The sequence below is a fragment of the Antechinus flavipes genome, chromosome 2 (genome assembly GCF_016432865.1).
Source record: "Antechinus flavipes isolate AdamAnt ecotype Samford, QLD, Australia chromosome 2, AdamAnt_v2, whole genome shotgun sequence".
NCBI lineage: Eukaryota > Metazoa > Chordata > Mammalia > Dasyuromorphia > Dasyuridae > Antechinus > Antechinus flavipes.
This window is the reverse complement of record NC_067399.1, coordinates 50,904,299-50,920,547: the sequence shown is the minus strand read 5'-3', so window position 1 is coordinate 50,920,547 and position 16,249 is coordinate 50,904,299. Positions and strand designations below refer to the sequence as shown.

At 44.1% G+C, this 16,249-nt stretch overlaps 1 protein-coding gene across 10 annotated transcripts in view; it reads right to left on the bottom strand.

Annotated features, from left to right (window-relative positions):
* CBFA2T3 (CBFA2/RUNX1 partner transcriptional co-repressor 3) overlaps positions 1–16,249 on the bottom strand; it is a 200,418-nt gene that overhangs the window by 33,423 nt on the left and 150,746 nt on the right. For 6 of the 10 annotated variants that reach the window (XM_051974773.1, XM_051974782.1, XM_051974783.1 and 3 more), the window contains one exon: positions 5,541–5,690. In XM_051974773.1, the coding sequence (XP_051830733.1) occupies positions 5,541–5,690 (150 nt within the window). The remainder of the gene's footprint in view (positions 1–5,540; positions 5,691–16,249) is intronic. The other 4 variants (XM_051974774.1, XM_051974778.1, XM_051974776.1 and 1 more) reach the window with 1 other exon arrangement.

Genomic DNA, 16,249 nt, shown 5'->3' with positions numbered 1-16,249 from the left:
CAGCCTTCTGGGCATCCAGGCGCCTGAAGTGGTTAACCACTAGGCTTTTAGGGTATTAAATGATTTAGAGAACAAATCTCTGGCCAGATCCAAGGCAGTCTGTGGCTGGAGTGGAAGCGGCAGATTTTCAACATTTACCATAAAAGAGAGAAAAATAACCATTTACAAAAGGACCACCTGTCTAGCTTTCCTTACCCTGTACACTTTAAACACAGTGTCCTGGCTCCAGTAAATTGGCCACAGAAAAAATAGGGGGCTGAGTGTAGGGAATTCAGGATAGGAAATGTTCAGAGAGGAAGAGATGGGGGAAGGGAAGAGGGGCATGGACCCAGGGACGTGTATGTGTACACACACACACACACACACACACACACACACACACATCACATCTGTTCCAAAGCTTGGATTAAATGTAAAACCCATCAGATCACAGCTTATCAGAACTCAATTCCTAATTAGGGAACATCTGGCTTCCAAACTAACATTTGCACTGACTTAGACCACTGGCCAGGCAGGAGGAGGAGAGAAGGGAAAGGGGAAAAGACCCCCACAATACTCCTTGGAAGCAGGGACTCACAGTATGACGGGAGGATAAACCACTATTGGTTTTGGAGGCAGGTCATCTGAGTTCGAATCCTGGAAATGACACTTACTTGCTAGGACAGATTTTTTTCCCCTCTCTGGGCCTCAGTTTCTTGATGTATGAAATGAGGGGGTGGACTTTATCAGGAGTTCTTAATCCTTTGTATATTGTGTACCCTTTGGGGAAGCTGGGGAAGCCTCTGGCCCCCTCTTAGAATCACAATTTTAGGGGCATCCAGGTGGTGCAGTGGATAGAGCATCAGCCCTGAAGTCAGGAGGACCTGAACTCAAATCTGCCCTCAGATACTTAACGCTTCCTAGTTGTGTGACCCTGGGCAAGTCACTTAACCCCAATTGCCTCAGTAAAAAAAAAAAAAAAATCACTATTTTAAATGCATTAATTAAAATCCATAGAATTACAGAGGAAACCTATCAGATTGAAATGTAGTTTAAAAAAAAAAAACTAAGTCCCTTAGCTAAGTTCCCTTGGACTAGATATTCTCTAAGGCTCCTTCTAGCTATGAATTATCTGATTTTATGATTGATGCTCAGAATAAGAAGGGCCCAAGGACATGCCCTCCAAACCCTGCTCAAAGCATCCTTTCAAGTGTTCATGCAGCCTCCATTTAAAGACCTTAAAAGAATCTGGATAATTGCACCTAGGTGTTACTGTGCTAATACAGAGGCATCTAGGTGGTACTATGGATCTGAATTCAAATATGGCCTCAAACATTTACTATTTGTGTAACCCTGGACAGGTCACTGTTTGCCTCAGTTTCCTTATTTGTAAAATGGGGCTAAAAACAATACCTAATTTCTAGGGTTATTATGAGGATCAAAGGAATGCTATTAGTCAAGTGCTTAGCACAGTGCTGGGCATATAGTAGGTGCTCAATGAATGTTTATTCTCCTTTCCTTCTCATTTGAATAATCTCAATGAATGAATGCATGTAACTGTCAAAGAATTATCCCACTGACAGCCTGCCTCCCCCTCCCCATGCCCTGATACTTCTCCTTGAATCTAATAAGCAAATAGAAGTTCTGTTTGATCTTGGATATTTAGGCTAATTTTTCTACTGCTACCAAAAAGTTACTGTTATATTACAGAGGAAAGAGGAGAGCTTTTAGGAGTGCTCAAGGCCAGAACAGGGCTCCTTGGCTATTCCAGGCAGAGTGGCGTGAGCTGTCTGCGCTCTCCTCTCCCGAAGCACCCAGTGCAATTGTGGTAGCAACAACTGTTGGACAGAGAATCGGGAAATGTGGTTTCTGGTGTGTAAAATAATAATTAGCACCCATCCTGTTCTTTCTTAGACTGGAGGCTCCCTGGGAACAGGCTCTGGGAAGGTGTTGTGTCCCTTATTAGAACATTGCATCCCCCACAGTAGGAGCTGAATAAATGAACTGATGCTGCTAATCTGGCTCTGCCATTTGCCATGTCCGGTACACTTGCTTCCACTCTCCGGGACTCAGTTTCCTCATCTATAAAGGAATCTATATTGAGGGCAGCGAGGGCCTTTCTTACGCCAGCCTTGGTGGAGTTGACAAGGGCCACTGGTTAGCCAACTTTCTCAAAAGACAAGAAGCTCAGGCTCAGAAAGTAGCTTGGTCATGGTCACTAACCAGGAGCAAAGGAACAGATTTGGTTCTCTAGCTCTAGGTCTAGTGCCTTCCCTCTTCTAACCAGCCTCTCGATTTCAGATTCAATAGTCAATAACCTAAGATCTCCCCTGATACTCTATGTATTTTAAGTCCTTTCTAAGGAAGGTGCTTTCCAGCTCTTAACCTTCTAGGAGACCTGGGAAACTCCACAGGGATATTTAAAATCTAAGCAATTCTGCAAAACTCCCTTTCCCAGGCAACAGGGGAGAGAAGGGAGGATAAGGCAGAGGGCTTAGCAATGTGGGGGCACACGACTCTCGGGGGGACCTCGGATCTATAAAAGGAGTCTGTAAAGCAGAAGGCTCAGCTCATCCCAGAGCACCTTGGGCCCATGATCTCCTGCCAAGCTGCCTCCTCTACCAGCTGGGCTGGCTCGGGCTGTGCCAGAGCTGCCCCAAGTAGCCTAATTGCTTACTTGGGCTGCCTTCCTGTATCAATTAAAAGGTTTGTCGGTGAAACCCATTCAATAAAGTTCTCCTTCAATTATCTCTTTAAATCTTGATGCCTCTAACCCAGTAGCCGGAGCTTGGAGGGTGTGGGATTGGGGAGGAGAGGGAGAGGGAGAGGGATACTAAACTCCATCCATCAATCCCTTTTGGAGTTTGAGGTGCAGACATCTGCCAAGGCACAACCTCCAGAACCTTGGGAATGGGAGGGACCTCGGGCCTCCACTGAGGTAACTATGTATAACCTTAAGTCACTTATCCAATCTGGATCTATAAAATGAGGGGCCACCGATGGTCTCCAAATACCCTTCCTAGAGACTTTAGCATCCTGTTCTTTAAGGACTATGCTCTTAAGTCTGCTATACAAAGGGGTCCTAGGATGGGGGGAGGCTCCTAAATTTGGTGAGATCAGAATTAACCAACGATCTACAGATTTAGAGATGCAAAGGACTTCATAAGCCGGCAATGGAGGGAGATTCATAGACCAAAGATAAAGGTGAGATTTTTGATCCCATCTTCGTTATGGGGAAAAAATGGGGTGATACAAACTCATTGCCAAGGTCTCTTTTCTTATTTTTTTCTCCTCTGTAAAATGGACACAACAGTGTCAGGTAAGGCATTTATTAAGGACCAAACTAGATGATGATAATGACAGAATATTAGTTTGGGGTTTTAAAGCTTGCAAAGCACTTGACATCAGTCTAGTAGCTCATTTGATCCTCCTGGAAAAACTCTGGAAGGTAGGTATTATTATATCTTTTACAGAAGGTAGAAGAGGAATTTTTTTTTTGCAGAAGAGGAAACTGAGGCTGAGAAAGGATTGAAACCCAGGTCTTCCTGACTCCCAATTGGCACTCTGTCTTCTATGTTACCCAGGTAGGGGATTCCAATACCCAACTCTGGGTCACTTTGCTAATCCACAAAGCAGTTGCCGATCTCTGCTGAGGAGGGTGAAGAAGTCTTTTCAGAAAGATATTCCATAGCCATCATCATTTCCACAAAGTTGGCAGGAGGGTCATCCTCCCAATAACATCACTATTAATTACTTCATTCTACCCCATTCTTCATAGTAAAAAGATCATTTTTGCTACAAAGGTCAAAATATAACCCTTTCCCCAGAAACCCTCAAAGAATGATTGTGATACCTAGAATTTAGGTAAGGATATAGAAAACAGATGTTTCTGGGAGATCTGCTTATTCATTTGGAATGGGAATGAGATTACTGGGTATGTGTCCCAGGGAAGTCAAAGACAGAATTGTACCCCAATACTAATAGCATTGATTTGTGGGGAGTGAAAAAAAACACAAATGGGAAATACCACAGTAGAATTTCAATGATATGGGAAGAACTAAATAAACTGCTGATAGAACGTGATAGAATATTATCGCTATAAGGAACGATGAATAGGAAGAATTCAGAGAAGTCTGGGAAGGGCTGACAGAGTGAAGTAAGAACCACCATTATAGCAACATCATCAATGACATGAAGGAAAAGAGCCCTGACTTTTGATCAACTGAAATGACTCATCTGGACCTAGAAGAACAGATGAAGAAATACCCTTCTCCCCTTTCTGCTGATGTGGGCAGCCAACAGTCTGGAAAGTCATGTATCCCACCAGAAACAAGGATCAGATACAAATGAATAATGTTTCAGCCTTTTCATGCATTATAAAGCAATTTTCAGTGGTAGGGAGATATATATCAGGAAATGATTGGGGGATGTAAAGAAGTGAGATTTTTTTTTTTTTAAATGGGTATGAGCACAGATCTTCTAAGCATAGTGCTCCGACATAGCTGAAGTCCTGTCTGAGGCACTAGGTCATGCAGTATAAAGATCCAAGCACTCCATAGGGCATTATTTTTGGCCACCCCGTTGGGGATCCCAGGCTGAATGCTACATATATGGGTGAATACTGACCAAGCACTCAATAGGGCATTATTTTTAGTGGTCTCTTTGGGACCAAAGAAGACTGCATGTAGGTGGAGACTGACTAAGCACTCAGGAGGGCATTATTTTTGGCAGCTCCTTTGGGGGTCTTAAACTGAAAGTTACATTTAGGTGAAGACGGACCAAGCACTCAGTAGGGCATTATTTTTCGTGGTCTCTTGGGACTCCCAAAGAAGGTTGCATATAAGTGAAGACTGACTAAACACTTAGTAGGGCTTTATTTTTAGTGGTCTCTTTGGGACTCCCAGGCTGAATGATTTTCTACAGCCTTAAAGGGCCAGGGGTAATATCCCCCTCTAATATCCTTCACCTTGAAATTACTCTTTTTTTCTATTCAAGATTGAGAGAACATTTATTAAGTGCATCCTTTGTGCCAGGCACTGTGCTAAGCACTGGGGATACAAATATAAGCCACTTGGCCAGTCTCAGCTCTTAAGGAACATCTCTTCTAATAGGAGAAGATAACAGAGAACTGGAAAGGGGGAGAAGTCTCTGTGGTCACATGTTACGGAGGTGGCCAGAGTCCTGATTCTGAACAAGATGAGATTAAAAACAACCCATCCTCAGCACGTTCCCTTGTCCAGGACACTCACAGGACCTCAGGCAGTTCTAATTGCCTCATTTCAGAGGGGAGGAAATGGAATTCCCATAACTTGACAGTTCTCATCAGGAAGAATGGCTTTACCCAACGGAAATAGTTCAGACTGAGAGAACTTATCTTCACCCAGGCTCCCTCACTAACTAGCTCTGTGTCTTTTAGCAAATAGCTTCCTCTTTTTGGGCCTCGGTTCCCTCATCTATAAAGTTTCTGGCCAGCTGACACTCTCCCACGTTGCACGCGCCAGGCCATCATGGCGGCTCCCACCCTGGCCCCCCGGGGAAGGTGAATGCAGGAGGCTACTTACTTGTGTTTGGTGTGAAGGAAGGGTGGCGGGTGGCTCCCTGGGTGACGGCCGGAGGTGGGGGAGGCATGCTGGGGGGGGTCGACCTGGACTGCGTCTTCACCTCAGCCGGTGAGTCGGGCATCGTCGCTGCCTTCTGCTCCGTACTATCTGCTGGGGAACAGCCGGAGAGGGGAAGGAGGAGAGAGGGAGGGGGAGAGCGGTGGGTGAGTGTGGAGAGCCCCGATAGCCCGCTGGTCTCCGCCCCCTCCCCAGGTGTCAGCCAGGAGTCATCCCCAGGGTGAGTATTCAGGTGGCAGGTTCCTAGTGCAGCCGCTGCACTGTGGACACCTGGGCAGGGCTGCTTCCAGCAAATCCACCAGCCTGCCCCGGTTCCTAATGAAAGAACTCTTCCCGCCCATCATCTTAATTAAGTGTGCCCATGCAACGCCCAAGACAAGCACCAGGTGCTCTCACAGGGGATGCCCGGGCTACTGCTGGGCCGGAGCTCCAGGTGACAGCTTGGGGATTAGAGGCTCCGATTTTTCTTAATGACCCGAGAGGCAGCAGCCACTGGAGGTTCTGGTGTTAACTCCTTCCTTGCCACTTCTCCCTTCTTGAGACCGACAATCTGGACAGCTGAGCAAGCTCCAGGGTGAGGGAGTCCTAGGGGGCTGACGGGGACCATGCAGCCGAGGAGGGGATGGAGCCCAAGGAGGCTTAGGGGTTATTCCTCGGAGGTGTGGGGGCCCGGGGAAAACTCTGGCACAGAAGCTAGGAGGCTCGAGTTTGATCTCGGGAAGGGGCTGGATTGGGTTCCAACTAAGGTCCCTTCTAGTTCTGATGTTTAAGGGTGGGACACAGAAAATTCCTTCAACTCTGCTGAGAAATAAAAGTCATGACTCACCCACTTCTCACACTTTAAAGTCTACTTTCCTCACAACTATAAGGTACTTAAGAATAACCCACATCAATTTTTGCCTTTTGTTCTGATTTTTCTTTCCAAACATGAATCATAATATGTAAATATTATGTAAACATGTAAAAATGAATGTACATGTATAATAAAAAATGTTGCTTTTTATATGTAATTGGGGAAAAAAAAGAATAACCCACATCTTATCTGAGAAAGAGATAGAGATAGGATAGATGGAACCCAGTCTCTGAGGGCTCTGTGACCCTAAGAAAATCCTTTAACCTTTCCATGCCCTCCCCCATTGGAGGCAAACTCAAATGGAAATGGGGGCCACTAAGTGAAACATAAGCTACGGACTGACTTAGAAATCCACATGTTAGGAGTATCTTTATTTTTTGGATTTTTATTTATTTTGCTAAATATTTTCCAATTACATCAGGCTGCTGTTCAGAGTATTTATTATTGGTCTCATGTGGGCTGGGGGCTCACATCTCTGCCCCCAGCAATTCTTTAAGACCAAAGTTGTAGTTGTTAAGTTGTATCCGATTCCTTTGTGACCCCATTTGATATAACACCGCGAGATGTATGTGTATACATAAATGCAGACATATACACACAATGCACATAATACATTTACAGAACTCTATAGAAATATAAACACATGCACACATGCATATGTGCACAGTATACCCTCCTATATACAAATACATGCACACTAAATATATGTATAATATATAACTTCATGTATACATATTTAATCAATTAACATATTTAATAATATGCCACATATATATCACACATGTATCTAATATATTATTTAATACGATAACATAATTAAACATATACATGGACATGTAAGCATATACCCACAAATATATGCATATATCCCTACATATACATGTATCTCTGTATACATATATAAAACACACACACGTTTATCTCCACGTCTCATCCTTGTCATTTCACAGATGACAAACTGAGGGGAAGTTCTCTCTCCAATCCTGGCAGATCTGACTTGTGGCAGAGTGTGGGGCAGCCTTGCCTCGGAGCTGGAAGAGCCTCAGAAAGCATTTAGTCTGATCCTGCTCTAGCATAGATCCCGACCAGAGACCATACCACTTCTTCTTTTGAAACCCCCAGGGATGGAGAACCAACTCTCTGGTCAGACAGCCATTTCCACTTTTGGAAACGTTCCATTGTTGGAATTTTTCCTCAGGTGGAATGTGCTAAATTTGCCTCCGTTGCTCCCAATTCTGCCCTCGGAGGCCAAAAAGAAAATGTCCAATTTCTTTTTTTCTCCATCTACACAGCTCCAGGTTCTTCAAAAAATCCCCGTACAGGGAGGGTTTCGGGCCCACCGCCATCTTGTTTGTCCGCTGGAAACCCTCCAACTTATTAAGAGGTTGCTTAACGGGCAACTAACCCTTGGCCTATTCTTCCATGAGGAAGGGAAAAGTCAGGGCCAGGGCCAGCTTTTTGGGTGATTCTCTCTTCTCCTGGGTTACTCTGAGAAGTATCAAAATGAGACCTGAATGGCGCTGATGAGCCAGCTAGCAATATGGGAAAACTGAGTCGGTCAGGGGCAGGGTGCTCAAATCTTAGACAACTCTTCTACCAAGGGGACATACACCTTCCTCCCCGCTCCCCACTGAAGACATAAGGGTCCACATGAGTACAGTGGAAATACACACTTAAATACTTAATTCTAGACTATCATTCACACTCACATAGCCTGCATGGGACCCCCATAATGTTGGCTGGCTCCCCCACTTTTTTGTGAGCCCTGGGGTGTATATTCTCTTGCAACTAGCTGGTGAGCGTTGGACCTGGAGTCAGGAAAACCCTAATTCAAAACTGACTCCAACATGACTTAATAGCTGTGTTACTCTGGGCAAGTCAACTTCTATCTGCCTCAGTTCCCTCCTCTTTAAAATGGGGATAATAATAGTATCTATCTCCCAGTGTTGTAAAGATCAAAAGAAAATCTTTGCAAATTTTAAAGTGCTCTACAAACGCTTGCTTTAAAAAAAAAAAGCCGATTCCAATACATTAATCTTGTCTTCTCCAAGGAAAGGAGGGACTTTCTAGCAATCAGGGTTGTCCAGTGTGCCTTGTGAGGTAACAAGTTTGTGGCTAGGAGAATTCAAGCAAGAACTGAAACACAGGATTTAAAGCCAGTATGATAAGAGTCCACGGAGAAGAACACAGCCTCTGGGAAATGTGTTCAAATTCTAATTGTGATGTGTATAATTCTGGTGTGACCATGACCTTTTGTGCCTCAGTTTACCCAACGGTAAAATAGGAGAGTAGGGGAAGGGTTGCCCCAGATTGCCTTTAAGGTCACTTCTAGCTCTAAGTACGTGATATACCTCACATTTCTATAGCATTTTCAGATTTATGAAGTACTTCCCCCATAATAGCCCTGTGAGGGAGCCTCCCAAGGGTATTAATATTCCCATTTTAGAGAGAGAGAAACTGGGCACCTGTTAGAATATGAAGGAGAGGGGATTCCTACAATGGGAGGGGAGAGGGCGGCTGCACCCAGCTCCTGATACCCTCTCACCTCTGGCACGAGACAGCAAACTTGGCGCCGGGGGAGGGCAGGGACGGCCCGGGGCCACGCCGAGCCCACAGAGCTGGGCACCCCCTCTCGGCTCCGTGGGACGGACGGTCTGGCTGGCTGGGCGAGGCCCCGGAGCACCAGCGTGGAGGAGGGCACCGGGCAGCAGAGACCAGTAAACAGATCCCAGCTAAACAAGCTCTGCCCCAGCACCTGCTGCCCCGATCAGCTGCGGCCGGCGGCCGCCCCTCCCCCTCGCTGGCCGCCCGGCCGCCCCCTCCCTGCGGTCCTCCCCCCGCCCCCCAGTCTGCGAGGGCTCGCTCCCCTGATGGCTCAGCACACGTGTGGCCACAGCTGTGGGGATCCATCAAAGGGTTACTCGGCTGGCCCGGGCCTGTGGAGCCCCACCGAGGACCAAACATGGAAAACCTCGCTTTGCCCTGCCCGCCTGGGTGGCCCTGCCAGCATCGGGGGAAGGTGTTGCTGCCCTCGGGGGACCCGGAGTCCCTTGGGGCTTGTTTCTAGCCTGGAGGCCACCTAAGCCAAAGTGGTCGTGCCTGATCCTCCCGAGTACTCCAGGACTAGCCCTGAGAGGGCCTGTCTGATAAAGTGTCCGACTTCTCCAAAGCAAGACTGACTCTCTGTGTATGTCTTTCTGGCCTCCTCTCTCTCATCCTCTCCCTCTTTTCCCTTCTCTTTTCTCTCCCCCTCCCTTCCCCTCTCTTTCCCTCCTCCTTCCTTCTCTCCCTCCCTTTCTTTTCTCTATCTTTTTCTGTTTCTCTCATTCTCTCCTCTCTCTCACCCTCTTCTCTTTTCTCTCCTCTCATATTTTCTCTTTCTTTCCTTTTTCTCTCCTTTCTCCTCCCTCTGCCTCTGTCTCTGTCTCACCCTCCTGTCCTCTCCTCTCTTTCTCTTTCATTCTCTTTTCTCTCTCTCCTTTTCTCTTTTCTTCTCCTCTGACATCTTCTCTCCACTCCTTCCTTTTTCTCTCCTCTCTCCTCCCCCTGCCTCTGTCTTTTTGTCTCTCTGTGCCTGTGTCTGCCTCTATCTTTTTTTTTTTTTTAATTTTTTATTTAATAATTACATTATATTGACACTCGTTTCTGTTCCGATTTTTTTTCCCCCTCCCTCCCTCCACCCCCTCCCCTAGATGGCAAGCAGTCCTTTATATGTTGGATATGTTTGTCTGCCTCTATCTTTCCCTCCCTATGACTTTAATTTCACAAAACCCATGGGAACAGGCAGCCATGGATGGAGAGTCATAGGTCCCATTTTACAAATGAGTAAAGAAAGACTCAATGAGCTGTGGGAGATTGTCAGAGAGAGAAAAGCAGTGGATACAAGAAACCTGGGCTCTATAATAATAGGTGACTTTAAGAATTAAAAAGTACTTTCTACACATTGTCTCATTCGGGACTCCCAAAATCCCATAAGATTGAGAATAGTACAGTAGATATCACTATTCCCATTTTCTAGATTCAATAACTGAGGCTCAGTGATTGTCCAGAGAGTGGGAATTGGAATGAATTCTTTCCTGGCTCCAAATCCAACACTTTTATTCTTACACCAATTAAGACCAATGGGCAGGGAAGGCCCTGAGCTCCAGAACTGGCAACCTCTCCCCACTCCTCCACCTGCCCTACCTTCCAGCCTGGCCCTGGCAACCATCACCCAGAGGAGCCAGGCTGCCATCTTCACCAGCCACCATCCACCACCTGCTGACCAGTGCCGCCATTAGTGGCAGGCTAGCTGTCCTGGCTGAAGCACTGAAGAAGAGAAGAGGAGGGAGCATGTGGTAGCCATAATTTCACTCAGGCAGATTAAATGAACTCAACTGATGCTCCTCCTAAATCCCTGGTGGAGAAAAGCCAGAACCATAAGTCCAAGAACCTTGGGGATGGCAGAGCCCTGGGTTCCATCTGTTCTTGCTTCCAGCTTGTCCCCTGAAGACATTATCATCATATCATCATCATCATCATCATCTCTACTATTTAGATAACACCTTAAGGTTTACAAAGCACTTTACAGATGCTATCTCATATGAGGCTCACAACGCCCTGTATAGTTTATACTATTATCATTCCCATTTTGCAGATGAAGAAACTGAGATTGAGACAAAATGATCTGTCACCTAGTTAATATATAAGGTAGAATTGGACATAGGTCTTCCTGATTCTAAGTCTAGTCCTCTTTCATTGTACCGCAGCAATAAAGGGATAACTCTGGTGGCTAAGAGGCAAACTATCTCCATCAACACAAACACCAGCCACTGACCAACTGCCACTAATGGGCAAGGAAGCCCAAAAGTCTTAGCAATGTTCTTATTTCCATCTTACAGATGAGAAAACTGAGGCTTAGAACATTGAAATGGACAACCTACATCATACAGGTGGTAAGTCCCCAGTAGCAGCAGCATTCCCTCTAATTCCAGGTGGCCCCCAAAGTAGCCAGGGAGGCTACTCTCGTGAAGACTGGACTTGGCAATTGCCTCTGGGGTGGGGTCGTCCCCCTCTCCCAAGTAATCACAGCTACCGAGGACCTGAACATGAAAATTACTGTCAAATGGTCAACAGCAGAAATACTATGTTTTTATTGATGAAAAAGACATTGAAGATGCATTAGCATCTGACTTTGCACTTAACAGACCAAAGGACCTTTTCATCTGACTTGTAGCTAAACCCTTCCATATATGTCCTTTCCCCTTATTAGAATGTGAGCCCCTGAAAGCAAGAATTATTTTGCCTTTTTATTTATATCTGACACTTTTCACAGTACTTTACATGCTTTAAATACAAGATTATTCACTCATTTAGTACTCTAGCCTAGCTATGACAAATTTAGCTACGTATGAGCTTGGACAAGTCATTGTCTCCATTGGGTTTCATTTTCTTCATCCCTAAAATGACAAGTCTGGGCTACATGATCTTTGAGGTCTCTTCTATATCTAATATTCCATAGTTCTGTGCCTGGTCAGGTATGGTCTAGATTGGGACTCGAGGCTCCTGAAGCCTAGACCAGCATTCTTTCCCACTACATCATTCTACTGGTAATCATCTCTAAATGTTACTTTCATTATTTCCTCCATTGGGGGAAAAAAAAACATCAGTGGGTCCTTATTTCTTTTTTTAATCTTTTATTTTTTTCTAACTACATGTAAAAACAATTTTTAAAGTATCTTTAAGAGAAATTGAGTTCCTTCTTGCTTAGCACTCTCCCCTGCCCCCTCATTGAGAAGGCAAGCAATTTGATATGCTATTTCTTTTTTTAAAAATCGTTATTTTTATCTTTTTAAAAATATCACCTTCATTTCTAAATGTGCCCTCTGCTTTAGCTACTCTAAGAACCATCCCCTGTGACAAAGAATTAAAAAAAGGGAAAACAACAGCAACATAACAAAACTGATCAGTAAAAAGTGGAGCCCAACAATAATTTTGTACCCATAATCCCCCACCTCTTTAAAGAAGGGAGGGAAGTTCATAATCATAGCTTTTCTTCAGGACCAAGCTTGATCATTATCCTTTTTTAAAAGCCAATTTTTAAAATTAATACCAAAAATGGACATTTTCATATATATATTAAAGCAGAAAGTCATGACTTAGGTGTGAAACTATTAAAATATATTACATATAGCCTGCTTTTAAAAAAGTATAAAATATAAAAAAGTATATAATAAATTCATCAAGTTACTTTTGAAAGCAGTTGGCTTGAAAGGATTTGCTTTTGAACTTTCTTCTATGCATTTAAAAAAATGCTATAATAAAGACTGGTTTTGGGGGGTGATTGTTGGAGGCACCATTATCATTGACCTCCAAAATCTTATCCTCTGATTGAGAAGAAAAACAAAACCTTTATAACCAATATGCATGTTAAGCCAAACAAATCCATCTCTAAACATTACACTCTTTACCTTGAGTCTAATACCTCTAACAGGAGGTGGACAGAATTGTTCCTCAATCTCACTTTCTATAAGAAATTTTTCCCAACTCTGTATATATATATATACACACACACAGAGAGAGATATACATATATACATATAAATGTGTGTATACACATACACACAACCATAGAGTTAATAGTTGTTTAAATAATGTATCCCTCACTCGACTGCCAGCTCCTTGAACAGAAAGAATATTTTCCCCTCCTTCCTCTCAACCCTTCTCCCAGATGGCAAGCAATCCAATATATGTTATACATGTTAAAATATATGTGAAATCCAATATATGTAAACATATTTATACAATTATCTTGCTGCACAAGAAAAATCTGATCAAAAAGGAAAAAAAAATGAGTAAGAAAACAAAGTGCAAGCGAACAAAAAGAGTGAAAATGCACAGCCTATTTCTAATCAAGCCAGTCTCCTTACTTGCCATGAATACACCATGCTTTTCCCTGCCTTTCCAACTCAACTCACACTGTTCCATGACCCAGCATGCCTTTTACTCTCTCCTCTGCTTATCCATATCCTACCTTTCTTGACTCTTCTGACCTTCAGTAATTTCTTTCTTCTCTTCTCTGAACTAGTCTGCCCCTGTTGTCTTCACCACACAGATTAGCCTTTGCCTTTATTAGTCACAACAAATATTATGTCTTAGACATCCATGGATTGCCCACAGCCCCTAAAGGAGAGCCTCCCGTACAGTAAACGCTCACCAAACACTCACTGACTGATTGCTAAGTTCTTGGAGGACAAGGTGGGGCTTTTGTCCTAGTCCTGTGGCCTGGGCTCTGGGCCTTCTCGCCACTCCGGGAGCCTGTAAGGACTAACTCAGAGAAGAGGCTGTTTGGGAGACAGATGAAGTCAATGGTCTCTCCCAGCCAGCTGCTTTTTCCCTCTGGTCAGTGTGCTGTATGTAACCAGAGATGTCACGAGCTCAAACTGTGGTCAGCAAAGTGATCACCAAGGGGATGGGAGTCACCGCAGAGACTCACACCCCTCCCTTACCATATGGCTTGTCTATCCCTGATTTCAAGGCAGAGTTGCTGTCTGTAAAAGGGAGGCAGAAGAAATGCAGAAGGGGACACTGACCCTTTCCTTATGCACAGGATCCCCCCACCCTGATTGGCTGGAGCAGAAATCATCAGACTGGGGCCTTCCTCAAAGCCATCCAGCATTTGTGTAGAGGACCTGGGGGTAGTGTCCTCAAGGATGGAGTCATACAAGCAGCCTGACAGAGGGGCGATCTGGACCTGGAGGTTCTAGGGAAAAGGAAACAGACCCATTAAATGTCTGGTTTGACCTGATCTGATTTCCAGCCTCCATTCATTCCTTCCATAAATATTTCCGGAGCTCATAATATGTATGGTAAAGTAGAAAGAGCGCTGATCCTGGAGCAGTGTTGCTCGGAATCCTAAGGCCTGAATTTGAAGTTCACTTTGTTCAAAAGTCGCTTAGCTTTTAAGAGTCTCAGTTTCCTCATCTGTAAAAAGGTTTTATCAGGGGATTTCCAATCTCCCTTCTAGCTTTTGATCTATATTTATATGTGAGGGTTATTCAGAGATACTGTCATAGAGGGAAGCTAGATGGCACATATAAATCTATGTGTGTATACACAAACACACAACCAGAGAGTTAATAGTTGTTTAAATAATGTATCACTCAGTCGATTGCCAGCTCCATATTAATATTTAGATATTAATCTAAATAGATAGAGCACCAACCTTGAAATTGGGAGGATCCAAGTTCAAATCTGGCCTCAGATACTTAACACTTCTTAGCTGTGTGACCCTGGGCAAGTCACTTAACTCTACTTGCTTCAGGAAAAAAAAGATACTGTCACATTTCAGAGATCATTTTGTGACAGGACATAAGCTCTTGGAGGGCAGGGACTATTTGCAGATACAGTTGCTGGCACTTAGGAGTCACTTAAAACATGCCTACAGATTGGCAACTGATTGCCTGGTCTTGGGTATGGACGCTTTCTCCAATGACAGATTGTCAGCCTTCAGTGACAACCTTTGAGAGTGTCTATGAAGGAAAAAGCTAAACTGGTGGTAATTCCTTCCAGCCTGAGCTGAAGACAGACCTTCAGGGTAGGTTCATCACCAGGACCAAGCCCTAAGCCTTACCAGTCTGGGGAACCTGAAAGACATAATTTATGTCTAATCTGAGGACTTTCGAGCTGTTAGCAGAGTCCCGAAAGGGACTAAGTTAGCGAGTTAAGTGGCTGTCCATAAGAATTTCAATTTCCTTCTCTATTTTTTATTCTTTAAAAAAATTTTTTTTAAAGAGGACCCATGACTTTATGGAGTGATGTTTTGATTTGTTCATGAAGTAGATTTAAGTAAAGTAAACAAAATCATCTCTCTTTTCCAGTCATTGAAGTCCAATGGCAAGACAAGAGTCAGGGTGACTGCTGATGGCCCAGGATGCAGGGGATGACCTTGGTGCCTTTGGTGACTCAATAAGCCCAGGTAAGGAACATGTGGCCTGCAGGCCGTACAGAGCCCACAAAGTCATTTGCCATGACAACTGCAAGTGATGATGAGCTGAAAGGTAGGTACAACCATCTCTCACTGCTTGAGTTGTATAAATTGATAATTTTGTGTGGCCTGTGAATGAGTTTATAAATAGCCAAATGGCCTTGGCAGGAAAAAGGTTCCCAAGTCCTGCTCTCAGCCCGCTTCATCCACCTTTCTGGCTCTTGGAACAAATTATTCTCTTTTTTTCGTTCTGCTGGGGGAAATCTTCACATTGGAGTAGATGTCCCCCTAATTCACTGATAGGCTGGAGACATGTTAACCTGGTTTAGCCTGGCAGGGGGACACAGTTTACCAAGATGTAGCTACAGTTCGTGCTACAGTTTGTTGGAGCCACAGGTGAACCACAGGCAGATGAGCTCTCTCTCATACTAGAGCTGCCAGTCTTCCCTGAACATCCCTACGTACCCCATAAACCCCACATATCCTCATCTATAAAATGGGTGTAACAACACCTAGAGAATCTTACCTCTCACAATTGTTGTGAGTTCAATAGAGATTGCTTTTTTTTGGTAAGCCTTAGAGAGTCATATAAATATCACCTATTTTTATTACACTGTTTTGTATTTTAGAATGATTTCTTTTCTTTTCTCCCCACAATTGGGAAATATGAGAGCTGAAACCAGGATTTATTTTTATTGTATTCCTAACCTGGATTGGGCAGAGAGTGATTACTCAACAAATACTTATTTGCTTCATTGATTGAATGATTGATGTCCATTTAGAAAATTTCTCTCATTAAGCTTCTGATTCTCCTCCTTAACTATAAATAAACACA